Source organism: Poecilia reticulata, linkage group LG8, assembly GCF_000633615.1.
Source record: "Poecilia reticulata strain Guanapo linkage group LG8, Guppy_female_1.0+MT, whole genome shotgun sequence".
In the NCBI taxonomy this organism is placed as follows: Eukaryota; Metazoa; Chordata; class Actinopteri; order Cyprinodontiformes; family Poeciliidae; genus Poecilia; species Poecilia reticulata.
Genome location: NC_024338.1, coordinates 23,211,574 through 23,226,202, shown reverse-complemented (window position 1 = coordinate 23,226,202; position 14,629 = coordinate 23,211,574). Strand labels below are relative to the sequence as shown.

The 14,629-nt window shown below is 39.9% G+C and overlaps 1 protein-coding gene across 5 annotated transcripts in view; it reads left to right on the top strand.

Moving 5' to 3' along the window:
• The window catches only part of tom1l2a (target of myb1 like 2 membrane trafficking protein a), a 20,293-nt gene extending 5,968 nt beyond the window's left edge, over window positions 1-14,325 (top strand). For 2 of the 5 annotated variants that reach the window (XM_017306191.1, XM_008416813.2), the window contains exons 2-16: window positions 294-378; window positions 1,514-1,592; window positions 2,348-2,497; window positions 3,371-3,505; window positions 3,580-3,723; window positions 3,857-3,973; window positions 4,974-5,107; window positions 5,238-5,280; window positions 5,800-5,971; window positions 6,205-6,319; window positions 6,722-6,797; window positions 7,531-7,605; window positions 10,336-10,395; window positions 10,809-10,845; window positions 11,078-14,325. In XM_017306191.1, the coding sequence (XP_017161680.1) occupies window positions 341-378; window positions 1,514-1,592; window positions 2,348-2,497; window positions 3,371-3,505; window positions 3,580-3,723; window positions 3,857-3,973; window positions 4,974-5,107; window positions 5,238-5,280; window positions 5,800-5,971; window positions 6,205-6,319; window positions 6,722-6,797; window positions 7,531-7,605; window positions 10,336-10,395; window positions 10,809-10,845; window positions 11,078-11,223 (1,521 nt within the window). In that variant the 5' untranslated portion in view covers window positions 294-340 and the 3' untranslated portion in view covers window positions 11,224-14,325. The remainder of the gene's footprint in view (window positions 1-293; window positions 379-1,513; window positions 1,593-2,347; window positions 2,498-3,370; window positions 3,506-3,579; window positions 3,724-3,856; window positions 3,974-4,973; window positions 5,108-5,237; window positions 5,281-5,799; window positions 5,972-6,204; window positions 6,320-6,721; window positions 6,798-7,530; window positions 7,606-10,335; window positions 10,396-10,808; window positions 10,846-11,077) is intronic. The other 3 variants (XM_008416815.2, XM_008416814.2, XM_008416816.2) reach the window with 3 other exon arrangements.
• The last annotated feature ends 304 nt before the right edge of the window (window positions 14,326-14,629 follow it).

Here is a 14,629-nt window from a genome sequence, read left to right as displayed (position 1 = left end):
TCATGCTGTGTTGTGTTAACAGAAAGTGCTTTAATGCATTTAATAAATAGACAATCTATAGTTTCTTATTTATTTGACCTGCTGATTGGTGGTCAGAGCACATTTGRCTAATTGGTTGACTGGTGTCGCTGATCTTTAGGTTGTAAACTTAGGGGAACCATAGCACTTATTATATTGGTTAATATAATACTATATTATAATATAAAATAATTTTTTTTTAATATGGTTTCATCTTTCATCTATGCAAAAAGTCACTAGAAGTCTGGATGACGTCTCTTGTGTTCTTCCTCCAGAGAGAGCCACAGACGGAGGCCTACAGAGTGAGGACTGGACTCTGAACATGGAGATCTGTGACATCATAAACGAGACAGACGAGGGGTGAGCGACTTTTGTTCATTAACGGCTTGGTTATTGGTCTCGGGATTCTTATCGCTCTGTGGACCAAAAACACTTAGACTCCCATGGCAGCTTGCGACAGAGCTTTCACCGTCTTATCGCAGTACTGACGGACGGACGGGCGGAGCGAGTGACTGAAGCGAATAATGCACTGCCTACTGTTGTTTTGCCAGAAGTCGGCACACCAGACAAAAACCCCTTTTGTTTGTTGTTTTTCCTGTGTCACTGACTGAATGAATGAAAGATTTCAGATCCTCAGCTGGGCCCGGTTTGCAGTGAAGCATGAGGCTGGCAGATTTAGCAGATCGGTTCCAGTGCAGGCTCTCTCTCTCTCTCTCTCTCTCTCTCCTTCTCGTTTTGCCACTCTCACTGCCAGCTTTCAACAAAAGCAGATCTGGAGAAAAAAAGAAAAAAAAAAGAACATTTTGTCTTCAAGATGTTCGGCGAAACTGTTGAACTCCAAAAAAACCAACAAAACTCAAGTTCGGGAGATTCTGAATATGTTTTGAGTAACCTTTGTTAGCTGTCATCCTAACACATGCTGTGTGGGCCTTTTGCACACAAAGCTTTTTTTTWAAAAGTGTGACAGCAGATGGTGTGCACTTGAACAAGATAAAACAAAACAGATGCAACGCCCAATAACAAAAGAATCTGAAATATGTCCTCCGATTGCGCTCGTGTGCTTCGTGCACAAAAAAAAAGAAGAAAATTCTGACTGTATTTTTTTTTGTCTACATCCATCTCTATCAGTTTCAGCAGCCTTGCTTAAGTACCTGTTATGCGCTCATGAATGAGCTCATAAGAGCTTATTATGCCCCATCTTCATTGAAGGGATGGGTAGTATTAGGCAGGAAGCCAGCCTGAGCTCTTTATGCATGGGTAGCTTTGATCTTGCCTTTTGGGAGAGGCTTTCTGTCGTCATTCAAAAAGGGAAAAAAAAAGAGAGACAGGCAGATGGTGTGACAGTTCTTCTCAGTCTCACTCAAATAGTTTCACTCGCAGAGAGACCGGCATCTGTTATCGCGACCCCGAAAATCCTCCATTCCAGCGAAGTCCGAGGTGTTCTGCTCGCTCGCAGCGGGGGCACGCAACGACTCAACGCTGTTCTTCCYTCCAGGCCGAAAGACGCCATGCGGGCCCTGAAGAAGAGACTGAGCGGCAACAAGAACTACAGAGAGGTGATGCTGGCGCTAACGGTAGGTTGTTCGTACGTTCAGCTGGACGTGGCGATTCCGCATTGAGCTTTGCGCAAAGGAAGCTCGGATGTGTTGCAGAAACACCTGAATGTACACAAAACACATTTGAATGAAAAAAACATGAGAAAATRAGTTGGTCAGTTAGTTTTCCTGTTCAGTTAATGGACTGTAGAAATKAGTCTTCCTTCACTTCCTGTGGTATGCAGGAAGTTCAGCAATAAGTGAACTTTCCAAACTTTTTGCCTRGAAAAGTTTTCAATTTAGTATTTTCATCATCTATGTATGAAAAAACGTATGAAAAAWGATTGCATTCACAATCTCAAATGTTGTCCTTCCTTATGTCTTTTCATTATTTTTTTCCTGTGCTTTCACTTCCATTCTTAAAGGATTTTTTTGGCTCCAGTGACTTTTATTTGATAATGTATTGACATTTCTGCTGTGTCATACAACCTCCATCGTCTTATCCGTTCCATTTAGGTTTTTTCTTTTTTGTGTTCCTTTCTTCCTTGTATCCTTCCTTATGTTTATCCTTCTTTTTTTTCTCCACCTATGTCCTTTTTTCCCTTCTGTCCCCTCTGTGCCTCTAGAATACTTTGGATGTCTGTACACAGACACAGACACAGACCGTTACCATTTATGCCAAACGGCAGAACACCGAGCTTCTGCCAAACTTGTTGCTTGTGGAAATTCCTCAACTTCCTCCTCCGCTGCTCTGCTTGTAACGTCTCTCTGCTTGACCGATTTTCTTTCTGCAGGTGTTGGAGACGTGTGTAAAGAACTGCGGTCACAGGTTTCACATCCACGTGGCCCACAGAGATTTCATTGACGGCGTCCTGGTCAAAATCATCTCCCCCAAAGCCAATCCTCCCACAATAGTTCAAGACAAAGTTMTGTCCCTCATACAAGTAATGGAGCTTTCTCTCATTTTTTTTTCCTGTGTGTTGTAACTGTTTATATAATGTTATAAGTGCATTGTTATTTGTTCCTGCTTACAGCTGCCCTAATCAGTGGTGCTGTGGTACATAACAATCATTGCTTTGCTAAAAGTTTCATAGAACTTTTTCACATTTTGTCTTGCCCAACCTTTGCAAGATAGCTCAAGCTCACTCGGATTTTAAGAAAAGGGTCTATGAACATTGGTTTTCCAGCCTTGCCTGATTGTTAATTTGATTTAGGTTTGGACTTTTAACTGGGCCAGTGTATCTCTGGATATGTGTTTAGGGTTGTCGTCCTGCTGAAAGGCGAACCTGCAGCTTCAGTGTCACATCTTGTGCATCCTCTAACAAGGTGTTTTTCCAGATCTACTCCGTATTTTTGTTCCGTCTTTTGAAGAAAATTGGCAAATTTTTAAAAAATGGGTATATTTTATTTTTTGTAAAAAAAAAAAAAAAAGAAGAAAACTCTGCATCTTTCTCTTTCACTTTTCAATTATGTGCTCCTTTGTGTTGATCTGTCGCTTAAAATTCAAAGCTCATTGAAATGCGTGGTTGCACCACAACAAAGTGTTGAAAAGTTCAAAGGTAGTTTCGCAAACTACCGCAGGTCAGGTGAGTCCCTGATGCTCCACTTGTAAGCTGTTTCCAGTGTTGCTTTTTTACTACATGAGGTCACTTCAGCCAACAGATGGCGACCGTTTACTTATTTATCAGTGTTTGCAGAAGGAATGTTTACACAGTTAAATATTTATCGAGGAAGATGCTTTATTCACTCACCTTCATTTTCAGTGGGAAAAAAAAGCTAAACCTTTGCCTCATTCGTTTATTTATTTTTCCTAACAGTCCTGGGCCGATGCCTTCAGGAGCAGTCCTGATCTGACTGGGGTGGTCCACATTTATGAGGAGCTGAAGAGGAAAGGCGTTGAGTTTCCAATGGCCGACCTGGATGCTTTGTCTCCCATCCACACGCCGCAGAGGGCAGGAATAAAAACTCTTTCTGCATGTTCGTCAGCAGAGGTGCATTTGCTCAGTTTTTCCCTCTCGAATCGCAGGGCACGCCTGAAGTGGACCCAGCGATGATGAAGTACCTCGCTCCTAACGCCTCRGCTGCTGTTAGCCCTAAACCCATTCAGCCCACTCCCACAGCCACGCAGGCCTCCAACATCCCCAGCCCCGTCACTGCCAGCCCTGAACAGGTGATGACCCGCAGCTCCACAGCTGCGTTTTCAGCCACGGGTTTTTGTAATCTTGCAATGAACAAAATGCGATTTGAAGACGTCGCCAGCAGGAACGGACTGGAAGCCCTTCATGGAGTTGCTGTGCTTTCAGATCGCCCGGCTGCGGAGCGAGCTGGACATCGTGAGAGGAAACATCAAAGTCATGTCAGAGATGCTTACGGAGCTGGTCCCCGGCCAGGAAGACGCTTCTGACCTAGAGCTGCTCCAGGTAACATTTGAACTGTGATGCTTCAAACTCTACTAATGTTCATATGTGAACAGTCTTATAATCTCAAAAACACATGAAGAATGAATTCTTTACCCTTGCCATTGAGTTACCAGTTGGTAAGCTTCACTGGTTTGCGATCTTCGCTAAAACAAGATACATGTTAGCGTAGCATGCGATGCATTTAGGTCAGTTYAGGCCCCTCAGATCAATCAGGGCTTTTCACCAGATTGGGTCAGGCTGCTTTCAAGAAAAAACACTCTCATCCTTTGAGGCCAAGATTTTTCTCCCAGTCCACATGGAAATAGACTTGATTAGCCAGTCAGGAACTGWCCTTTGTGYAACTATGGCAACAAGTTAACAGGTCATTAAATGTCAGCAAGTTTGGGGTTCTGAGACAGAATCTGATGGCTTGAGCAGCTGCTAAGTGTTAGCAGTTACTTTAACTTAGTYGGAATTGGGGWATTGTATTTCAAAATGAACAAACGTTTTCYTGTTGTCGCATCCAAAATGAGTTGTTATAGCACTAAGCGTCCACSAGGGGGTGCAGTGTGTCAAGTTTTCACACYGTTAGCGGTTTAAAGAGGTGTGAGACTCRGRAATAGAGGTGAAATTCTCTAAACTGGCAGTCGGCCAGCGTTACAGGGACCCGTGCAGAGTTTAATCTCCTCTGGCCAAATCCACTCAGGTATTCGTGTCAGCCCCACAGATCTGGCTTGCTGCTCACAAGCTGCTGCCAGTTATGATCATCATGTTAATATCTTTTGTGCTACGGAATCACATTGGATAAAGTTTTGGATAAATGTTTGTTTGTAAAACCTCAGCGCAGTTTTGTTTTCATCAAAACATGTTTTCTGTTTCTGGGTTGGCGGGGTTTTTCTTTGTTTTTTTTTTTGTTTTTTTGTTTTTTTTTCACACTGCGCTGTGGGGTCCTCACAGCTCTTTTGTTTTCTGTGTCCCTTCCCTGCGCGTGTCAATCTGTCGGCGTGTCCCTCCCGCCCAGGAGCTGAACAGAACGTGCCGCGCCATGCAGCAGAGAGTGGTCGAGCTGATAAGTCGCGTGTCCAACGAGGAAGTGACCGAGGAGCTGCTGCACGTCAACGACGACCTCAACAATATATTCCTCCGATATGAGAGGTGCCCCTAATGCATAAATGTCACAGAACATGCTCTGATTATTGAACTYGTTCTTCTGAAGCATTTGTTTGTGATAAACGCCTCTGTCRTATGGCGTTTGAATATGAAAGTGATTTTCCGTCGCTCACAGGTATGAGAGATACAGATCTGGCAGGGCTGCACAAAACAACGGGGTAAGTGTCRTCGAGACAGACTTTACATTAAAAAACAGCACATTTTTGACATTTAACTGAGACTTTTTTTCAAGYTTAATTTGTTTGYGTAATCAGAAGCAAWTAGTCAGTGATTGTACCTCAAAAGTTTAGTTTTAGGAGACGTGGCTAAAACAAATTGAGATAATTGTGAATAATTTCATAAACCAGGGTCACTTTGATTTACAGTAACGTCACACTTGTGTTTGTCCATCYYACTAAATCCTGCTGAATGAGAAACATTCAAGTTGAAAGCGTACTTTTGGGAGGCGCTGTACCTCTGTTCTTTTGCAAAGCCGATTCAAAAATATTACCTGGAATGGTCAAACCCGAGTGTTAGTCTGATAGGAGTCACTTTAAATCAATCTGTGAAAGAAAACTTCAGTAAACCACAATTTTAGTTAATYTGCAAAACCGTTAGCGGCTATTCCGTTATCTAAAACATTGCGTAWTCACGCTTATTTGTGTTTAAAGTTTCTGTTTTCCTGTCTGTCCTCTCAGATGTTAGCGGAGCCGACAGAAGACAACCTCATAGACCTGGGCCCGGGCTCCCCTGCCGTGGTTACACCCAGAGTTATGTCCAGCCCTTCGTCCAGCTTCGCCCACAGAGCCACGGCCTCCCCTGCCCACAACCCTTCCACAGCCTCCATATCTACTGCACTCGCTAGTCTTGGTAGGCGCAAAGTTAGGATTAGTTTTCTAAAAGATCCAAAGAACAGGAAAAAGTTCTCCTGTTGGGAGGACTTAGAATGAGCATCAGTTCATATAAAATAGTCAGTATACCTAGAATCTTCTCCTTTCCATGTTTAGTTCCTGATTTAGGTTTTTTTTAAGTGCATTTTTATTCGGGACCTAATTATTTTTGTCAAAATCATTCAATCTCCCCCTCCTCGTCTCTTGTTCCAGATGTGGGTTCTGACAGTGTTAGCGGTACCCTCACGTCTCTGTCGGGCCACAACAAGGACGACTTTGACATGTTTGCCCAAACCAGGAGCAGCTCACTGGCGGAGCAACGCAAGAAGTAAGTCTTAATATCAGTGAAGTCTTTGTTTTGTGTTAAATTAGCAAATTCCTCCTTCTGTATATTTTCTTGTGGACATTTCCATAGACGTTGGGTCGATACCAAGTGCCAGTTATGCAGTTGCGGGTTGATCCCTCACTGTTCTAATTATCATCATCCTCAAACCATGAAGCGGGATCTTTTCATTCTGCCTCAAGCTTCTATGTTTCTTTGCCTTACTTTCCCTCCCACTGTATTTTGGGATTTCTTTTCTTTCTGATGTTTACCTTACACAATAACAGCACTAACACCACTTCCACAGAGGTTAGAGGTCCGATTCCCTGCATCAGAATTAATTTTTGTTTATTTTTCTGCTTCTGAGTTGCCAGTGTTAACTTTAGTTTTCATTGGTTTGGTGCACAGTGTAAAATATGAAGACCCCCATGCTCTGGGAGGCCTGGCCTCTGCTTTGGACGTGAGGCAACAAAACACAAGTGGGGTGAGTACATCAAAGCGTCCACTTTGTGTCAGATTTACCATGTTTGGGGCGTGGAGAGGGGGAAGAGGGGTGTTTATATTAGAAGTCAAGACGTTTTAACAAATCTGTCAGATTTTTGTGTCCCTACAGTTTATAGTAGGTCATACTGTATTTTTTACAGTGTGTATTTTTGTGTATAATTATTTAACTGAAGCTGTTGGTTATATTTACAACCTTAATTCCAGATGAAAGCAAGTGAACAAGTTTGGGTTAAACCAGTGACATGTTTTAAGTTACAGTCATGTTCGCTCTGGATCTTTTTGTCATTTTAAAGGATGGATTAAAAATGGATGATAGCAGCTGGCTCTCCCAGACACTTCAACTCAGGAGTGCGAAACTAGTTCCAAGATTCTCTGTCCTTTTTTTCTCAGCAAACGTTGGAGTTTACGTGGAAGTTATGTCGTCGTGTCTTCCCAAACTCCGAGCAATTTTCCTCAAGTAGTTTTTCCTTTTAAGATATTTCACTTTTTTATAGAATTCAAATTCTTTTCCCCCCCCACTTTGTTTTTCTCATTTCCATCTTTACGGAATGATACATTTCTCTTTTTGTTCTCCTCTTTTCGTTATTCTCTGTGAATGAAAGTCGTCTCTTGCACTTTTGACTTCTCCTCTGTCTTCTTCCTCTGGACTGTGTGCTTTGCTGTGGCGGGGCCTTTCTTCTCTTGTGTAAGGTCTTATTCTGTTGTTGATTCAGCTGAGGGTAAAAGGGGATGATAACCCAGCAGATCAGGAGCTGCCCATAGACAGCTGGCTTATTACCCAAGGAATGGTGAGGACTCTTATCCACAGTGTGTCCTCCTAGCCCTCCCGTCCTGTTTACTAGCATCTACGCTAGCCTCACCCATCATCTTCATCAGCTGCTGTTTTGCCTCGCCTTCACCACTGTGGTTTGAAATTCTTAACCAATCCTAGTAACAGCGTTTAATCTCCTTGAGCGTTCACTTTCATCTTAAATGCAGATGTGTTCTAGTGGTGGGGGAAAATTATGATGAAATGAAAACAATGTCAAACTTTATAAAATGCATTTTAAGTGGATTAGTTGGGAGAAAATATAAAATTTTTATGCATGTAAAGTTTTCATATGGTGTTTCTCTTTTTAAAATATGGAAACATTATTCAAGATGCAACTAATTTTGCCCACCTCTATTATACTGTCTGTTTTTGTTTTTGACAGAGCACTAAACATTGTGTTCATTGTTGTCGGTGTTAAATTCTAACAATGCACCCAATGGTTCTTATCAAGCTTTTATATGCTCCATCATCACTTGGCAGTCATGAACTAAAACAAAATGAGTGGACATACACTCATTTTACCTTGCACGATAACCCCAATGCAGCAAAATCACACCGATTCAATTTGTTTTTTCAAATGGTAAAGGTTTTCTGCTGCAAAACAGAACAATTTGAGGATTTTATCAGCTAAAAAGCAGAATTAGAAAAAAATCCAAGAACAATCTTGTACAGAGCCGACCCGAAACATAAGATACAGGACCCCAGGCCAACAGGGGGCTGTGAAGAGCCATTGAGTTCTCAATCAGTATCAAAAGTAAATTAGCCAGCTTATTTTTGCAGTTGAGTAGAATACAGATTTTTATATAAAGAACAAAAACTTCTTAATTAATTGAAACGATTTGTTATTCTAATTCTTGAAAATATGATTTTAAAGAACTGACACTCCTATATGTATGTTTATATACAAAACATACATATACCGTAAATTAGTTTTCTGTATTTAGTCACTTTGCAGTAGCCCAGGAACATGTGATTGGATAATGAGGCAGAGAAGGATGAGGAAGATGGCAACCTCGAGCAGTTTGTGCTCATCACCAAAGATAAATCATCAAAATACTTGTGGAAACTTGTTTCCAAGAATGGTTTTGATTCCTGTAATTCCACTGACTATTGAGAAAGATGTACACACATATATAAGACATATGTTTTGTATGAATAATTTTGGGTTGTTAGTTTGAGCGTGATGCACTTGTATAGCGCTTTATCTAGTCCGTTGGACTCCAGGACGCTTTACGTTTAGGAAATTCATCTTTGTCTCAGTATTCAACTTAAAAAAAAAAAAAGTATTTTAATATGTAATATGCAAACAAATAAACAGACAGTGGTTGCTGGGAGGCAGCGGTCTCTACAGGCGCGCTCCTAAATGAAATCTAGCTTTGGTCCCCATTTAACCTTGGGCCGGCCCTGACATTGGGGTGTATCTGTTCTAAAAATGCAAGGACAAATTAGACGGAGTTCTGTTGAATGGTCTATGTGAGGCTACACCGACCTGCCTCAAGCTCGTGCGTAAAATCAACGGAGTCCAAAATCAACGATATTTTGGACAATAATTGAAAAGAAAGTTAATGCTACGGCGCTGATTGCTGTGTTGTGGGGAGTTTTATAAGATCTTGCACATTTCGCTTGTAAATAATCTCAATAAAACAACTAACATAGATACTTATAGCCTTATGAGTTTAATTCTTTTAGTTTAATCTCACTTTATATACAAAATGTTGCATTTACTGGCTTGTGTTAGGCACAGATGTTATTTTTCACTTCTCTGCAATTTTTCCTCCTCTCTTCTCATAGATGCATGACTTTTTTTGTCTTTTGAAGGGCTTTTTTTTTAGCCTCAAGCTGTATTTTAATATGCTCCTCCTTTGCATAAGCTATGCTCTCACAAAAAGAAAGAGCTCCCCCAGCATTTTATACTGTAAAACAGGGCCTCGGAATAAGGCTTTTGTTACCTGTGATGATTGAATGGGATTGAGCTAAAAATGAAAAACTTAGATTTTAATAATATTTCATAAGATCGGGATAATTTTAAAGGGCTTTATGAGGCTAATTTTGCTCTAATAAATACAAAGTAGTTTTAAATGTTTTGCTTTTGGTGAAAGGTTTTCCAACTTTTGCAGCACAACTACAAGCTCCTCATTCAGACACAAATGAGCCAAAATGCCATCCCCTCTGACATGGCTTCCATCGTCACCGCCGCTGCACGCCGTGCGGCACCGCTCGCGCTCCCTGCGCTCCGTGCCGTGAGCGTGCATGCTCCGTACGACCGGCCCGTCTCCCCGCTGTCCCCCTGCTCCCAGCTTTCCGCATCCAATCAATCTCTGAATCCCCCGCTCAAGCGATTTGCTGATTAGCTAATGATGTGGAATAAGGACTGCGGCTGTGCGACATCAGTCATGGGCTGTTCAGCTATGCAAGATCGGTCAAATCAATGAGAGCCGTATGCAAACTGGGAGATCCCGTTCTCACATGTAGGCTGGCTAATTAGCTGCTCATTATATTCAGAGAAGCTTTTTTTGTCCCCCACCCCACCCTTTTTTTTTCTTCACTTTTTTATTTTTGTTAAATTTTTTTTATCCTGTGAGGTTTTGGTGATTCTTCTTGTTTGTGTGTGTTGTATCTCTGTTTTATGTTTTTTGGGGGTTTGCTTGTCTCTTATTTTTGTGGCTTTGGTGCGACCCTGTGGTTTGTCCATGGCTTTGCTCTTTAGATCCCCGTATCGCAGTCCTCTGTCATGGATGATATAGAGGAGTGGCTCTGTGCTGACGTGGTGAGACTTTTTTTTATACATTGATTTTCTTTTTTGTTCCACCCCTCCTCTTTTCTTTTCCTCATCTCTCTTTTTCCTTAGTAGCATATTTTAGCCATCCATTTTATGTTACTAATCATATTTTCCTTTAACTTCATGTTATTTATTTTGTTTTTTGTTTTTTGTTTTCATTTTGAGCTTGTTTGTTCCACAAATGTTGGACCTAGCACTGCGTTTGGGTCTGTCCTACTAAAGTTTTAACTGGTTGAATGCTGTTGACAACATAGAGGGGCTCAGGGAGGTTTCTTGGTGTGACGAGTTTGCATGAATATGAGCCACTTGGTGTGAACTTTACATCTTGACTTGTGTGACCTCTTGGTGTCTCACAAAGGTTTGTGTCTCTATAACTGCATTTTTTTTCTTCTTTTGAATAGAAAGGAGATGCTGCTGAGGAGGGAGTGACCAGTGAAGGTACTTGAATGAATACAGAAGCATGCCACACTTTTCAGATTTTCAGAAAACCACATATCAACATAACATCCCAGTAAAACACCATATGTTTATGGTTGTGTTGTGACAGAATGTGGAAAAGATCAAGAAGGTTAAAGCAAAACTTTGTATTTCCCAATCGCTCAGTAGGAACTGTTCTTCCACTGATATCTGCGTCAAAGATKAATTGTTTTATTTTTTTCTTCCGTTACAGAGTTTGATAAGTTCCTGGAGGAGCGAGCTAAGGCAGTGGACACTCTGCCGTCTCCCCCCGGCGCTAACCCTCCTCACACCGCTCGTCCCCCCACCGGCTCCCACAAGAAGACTGAGCGGACGGAGGATGCCCTCTTTGCCTTGTAGACTGTTTGCAGCGAACATTAGCTTCTCCAGCGGAGGAATCGGAAGGTCATCGCAAACAATTCCCTTCCAAAAGCAGCTCTTCTAGTTCCGTTTTATTGCCGACTGGATGGAAATGGTGTGGCGAGTGAGCTCCACCTTCTTGCTCCTCCTACGCTTAAACCCGTTGAGGTCAATGGCGTTTACTGCACACTCTGCCATCTTGAGTTTTACTATGAATGGATGTACAGGTCTGTTATCGTGGGATGTAAAACTCGCAGGCCTGCGGCTCATTTGCAGCAGTCCCACCAAATGAAGACAAACTAACTCGCCTCACGTGGCGTAACAATGTGGTATATTACTGCTAAGACGAATATAAAACTGCAGGCATACAGTTAGAATATTGTTATTTTACTACATTCAGCTAATTGCTAATTGCATTTGTTTTTCTAATGGGTTAAGCTATACAATGTACTACAGTGGTGGTTGTGGTTCATCGATTATGTCTTTAAATCAGCAAATATTACATTTAAGGATCCTTAATCCTGCTTGCCAGTAACACTGCAAAACAAGATTTATTATTAAAAAGGAATATTATACACAATAAACCAAGCATTTCATGGCATTCCTCTAACTAAAAGGGAAATGTAATGGTAACAGCATCAAAAGGAAACTCATTAACGCATTTCAAAGCACTGAAGGGAAGAGAGTTGCCCATTTTATATTTTGTAGATTCAGAAAAATATATACAAACATGAAGTGGGAACAGCAACCAGCTACAAGCACCTTTTAGCCATTCCAAAGAATGTTGAGGCTTTAATGACCAACTAAGATTTTAATTTATACACAGAGAATGTATAAAACGTTGGGGATAAACTGTGGAGGTCAGTGCATGTTTTGGTGATTGATTGAAAAACATGTTGTTTTTTATACTTCAAGTGATGAAACCATAAAATCACAAGCAAAGTGATATTAAAATAGGTCAGATTTTTTTATACTCTGTACAGCTCAGCGTCTCTGTTCTACAAAAGCTCATAAATGGGAAGGGTGAATTTTTTTGACATCTTTCTCACAATCTGAATATTGGGTAAATATGTATCTTACTATTAACTCTTCAAAATTTTAGGAAAAACAAACTTTTACATAAGAAAAACGCTCCTCCGAATGTGCGAATGTGATGATTGAAGAATTACATGCCTCTCTATGCATGTACACAAAGTCAAATTTTCTTTCCTTTTTTTGACAAACGGAATTAAAATCCAGTATGAAATATTAAATTCAAGTATAAGCATTTTTAGTCTATAAGAACTGAGCAGATTTCTTTTCATATATAACATGAACCATATATGTTGTCTCGTTTTCTCATATTACAACACCGTCCAAGCTTCAACTTGCACAAGCAAAATATATGCTTTAAATCGTAACATCACTGCAAATATATGCCGTTGGGGTAAGGTTTTTAAATAATGGGCTCACATGATTGTTTTCTGATGGGGAGGAGGGAAAAGGTGGGACTGTACCTTTTTAGGTGTTCAAGCAAAACATCCCTCTTCGTCAATTTATGTAAGTTTAGTTGCCTGTATCAAGACATGGAGAAAGTGACAGTTTTCTATTTGCTTTTGCTAGGGATTAATGTCATTTTATACTAAAATAAATCAATATAAATGTAATTTTTTCCACATATATTGGCTACAAACCCATAAAAATAGTTTGTGTTTTAATTGGACATTTTGATTTTAAAAGCAAACAAAATAACCATTTTTCCCCCCCTAATATTTCTAATAAGATCTAATTACCAAAACATGCATGGACAGTAAAGAGAATATACTTTTTTTTTTTTTACACGAATTATGATATCTGCACTTTGATGCAAAAACAAATGTTTTTTTTTTGTCTTTTGTGTTTGTAAAGTTAATATTTTTTTAGGGATGGGAAAGAATCTTAAAAATATCTTCACTTTGCACACTGCTTTTGTTTCTTCGTCTCTCCAGTTTTTGTTTGGGTTCCTACCAGGATATCAAGTTTAAGTTTTGATAAAGCAGCAATATTAGGCATTCGCATAGGAAAACCTCCATTATTTTTATGATTAGTATGAATAGTGCTGGCTTTAAAATTGCCTACATGACAGCGTATTGAAACTAGAATGATGCAAGCTTTAAAAAAATGTGCATTTTCACCGATAGGTCCCCGTACATTTAATGCTATAAAATCTATAAACGTCAAAATACGCTCCTGATTTAATATTTAACGTTTATTTTATATTTCATTATAGTTCATGTATCGTTCACAACATTGTTAGGTGCGGTGAGAGGCAGATGTCTATTCTAGCATGACATTTCTGCCTATGTTACAGATGTTTCCAACCACAGTTTAGCTTTGGTTTAGATGGAAAATATCAAGCCAACAAAAATATAAAAAAATCCCCCCCTATTTTAATTTTCTTTAATTATTATAACAGTACCTGTTTTCCCTAATATAAACTGATATAAACGCCTAATAAATGACTAGAATCAATAGTTTTCATTCGGAACCTCTGATTATGGTTAAACAACTATGATTTATTTTCACAAAGTTACTCAAGTCTCAATATTTTATTTTCTCCATAGTCGTAATATTCAAATGTAACTTGGTTCAAATGTAGTATTGATCTTTACTTGGTATTAATGCTGTATCGTTACAACTGTTTTAATATGGTTGCCAGGTAACTGAGATATTAATTGTAGTCCTTATATGTTTTTTTGTTTGTTTTTTTTAAAACTGTTACAGTGCAGGTTGTTCAATGGCAGATACCAAGAAAGTCGTCGGAGGTGATTTCAAATGAAACTTCTGCTATTTTCAGTATTTGTGTTTTACAAGTCTTTGGATCAGTAACAGTGTTTTCGTTACTTTCTTCGAAGATTGCAAAAACGTTTTTCACAAATGTCTTAGCTGTCTATATTTGGATACAGTATGTCATTAACTGGATTAATGCACAATGTGTGTACTCAAGGTTTGGACATCTCAGGTGTTCGACGTCTGTTTGGCTGTACCTTACTGTCTGCTGCCATTACTTACAATCTGATTTGTATTTGACTCTTTGCACGTGTGTGACTGCCCAATAAAGCACTAGCAATGTGTGACCTCTACCTCATTACTCTGTTTTTATTATTGGTTATGGATATGTTGTCCATGTAGGCAGTAACAAATTTTGTTCCCATGATGCTGTGCAAAAAACTGAATCAAACTTCATCTCTTTTGACTTGGTCTTAAAATCACTGGTTTTAAGAAGAGAATTTTTAAAAGAGCTCCAGAAAACCTTAAGGAATACTGTTTAAGAACATTTCCAGACATTTCAGATACATCTTGTTCCCCAGAGGTTCTATAAAAGATGTGCAGTACATTACTCGTTTATTTTGTTTACTAAATGATCTAATTAATGCATGTACGTGTG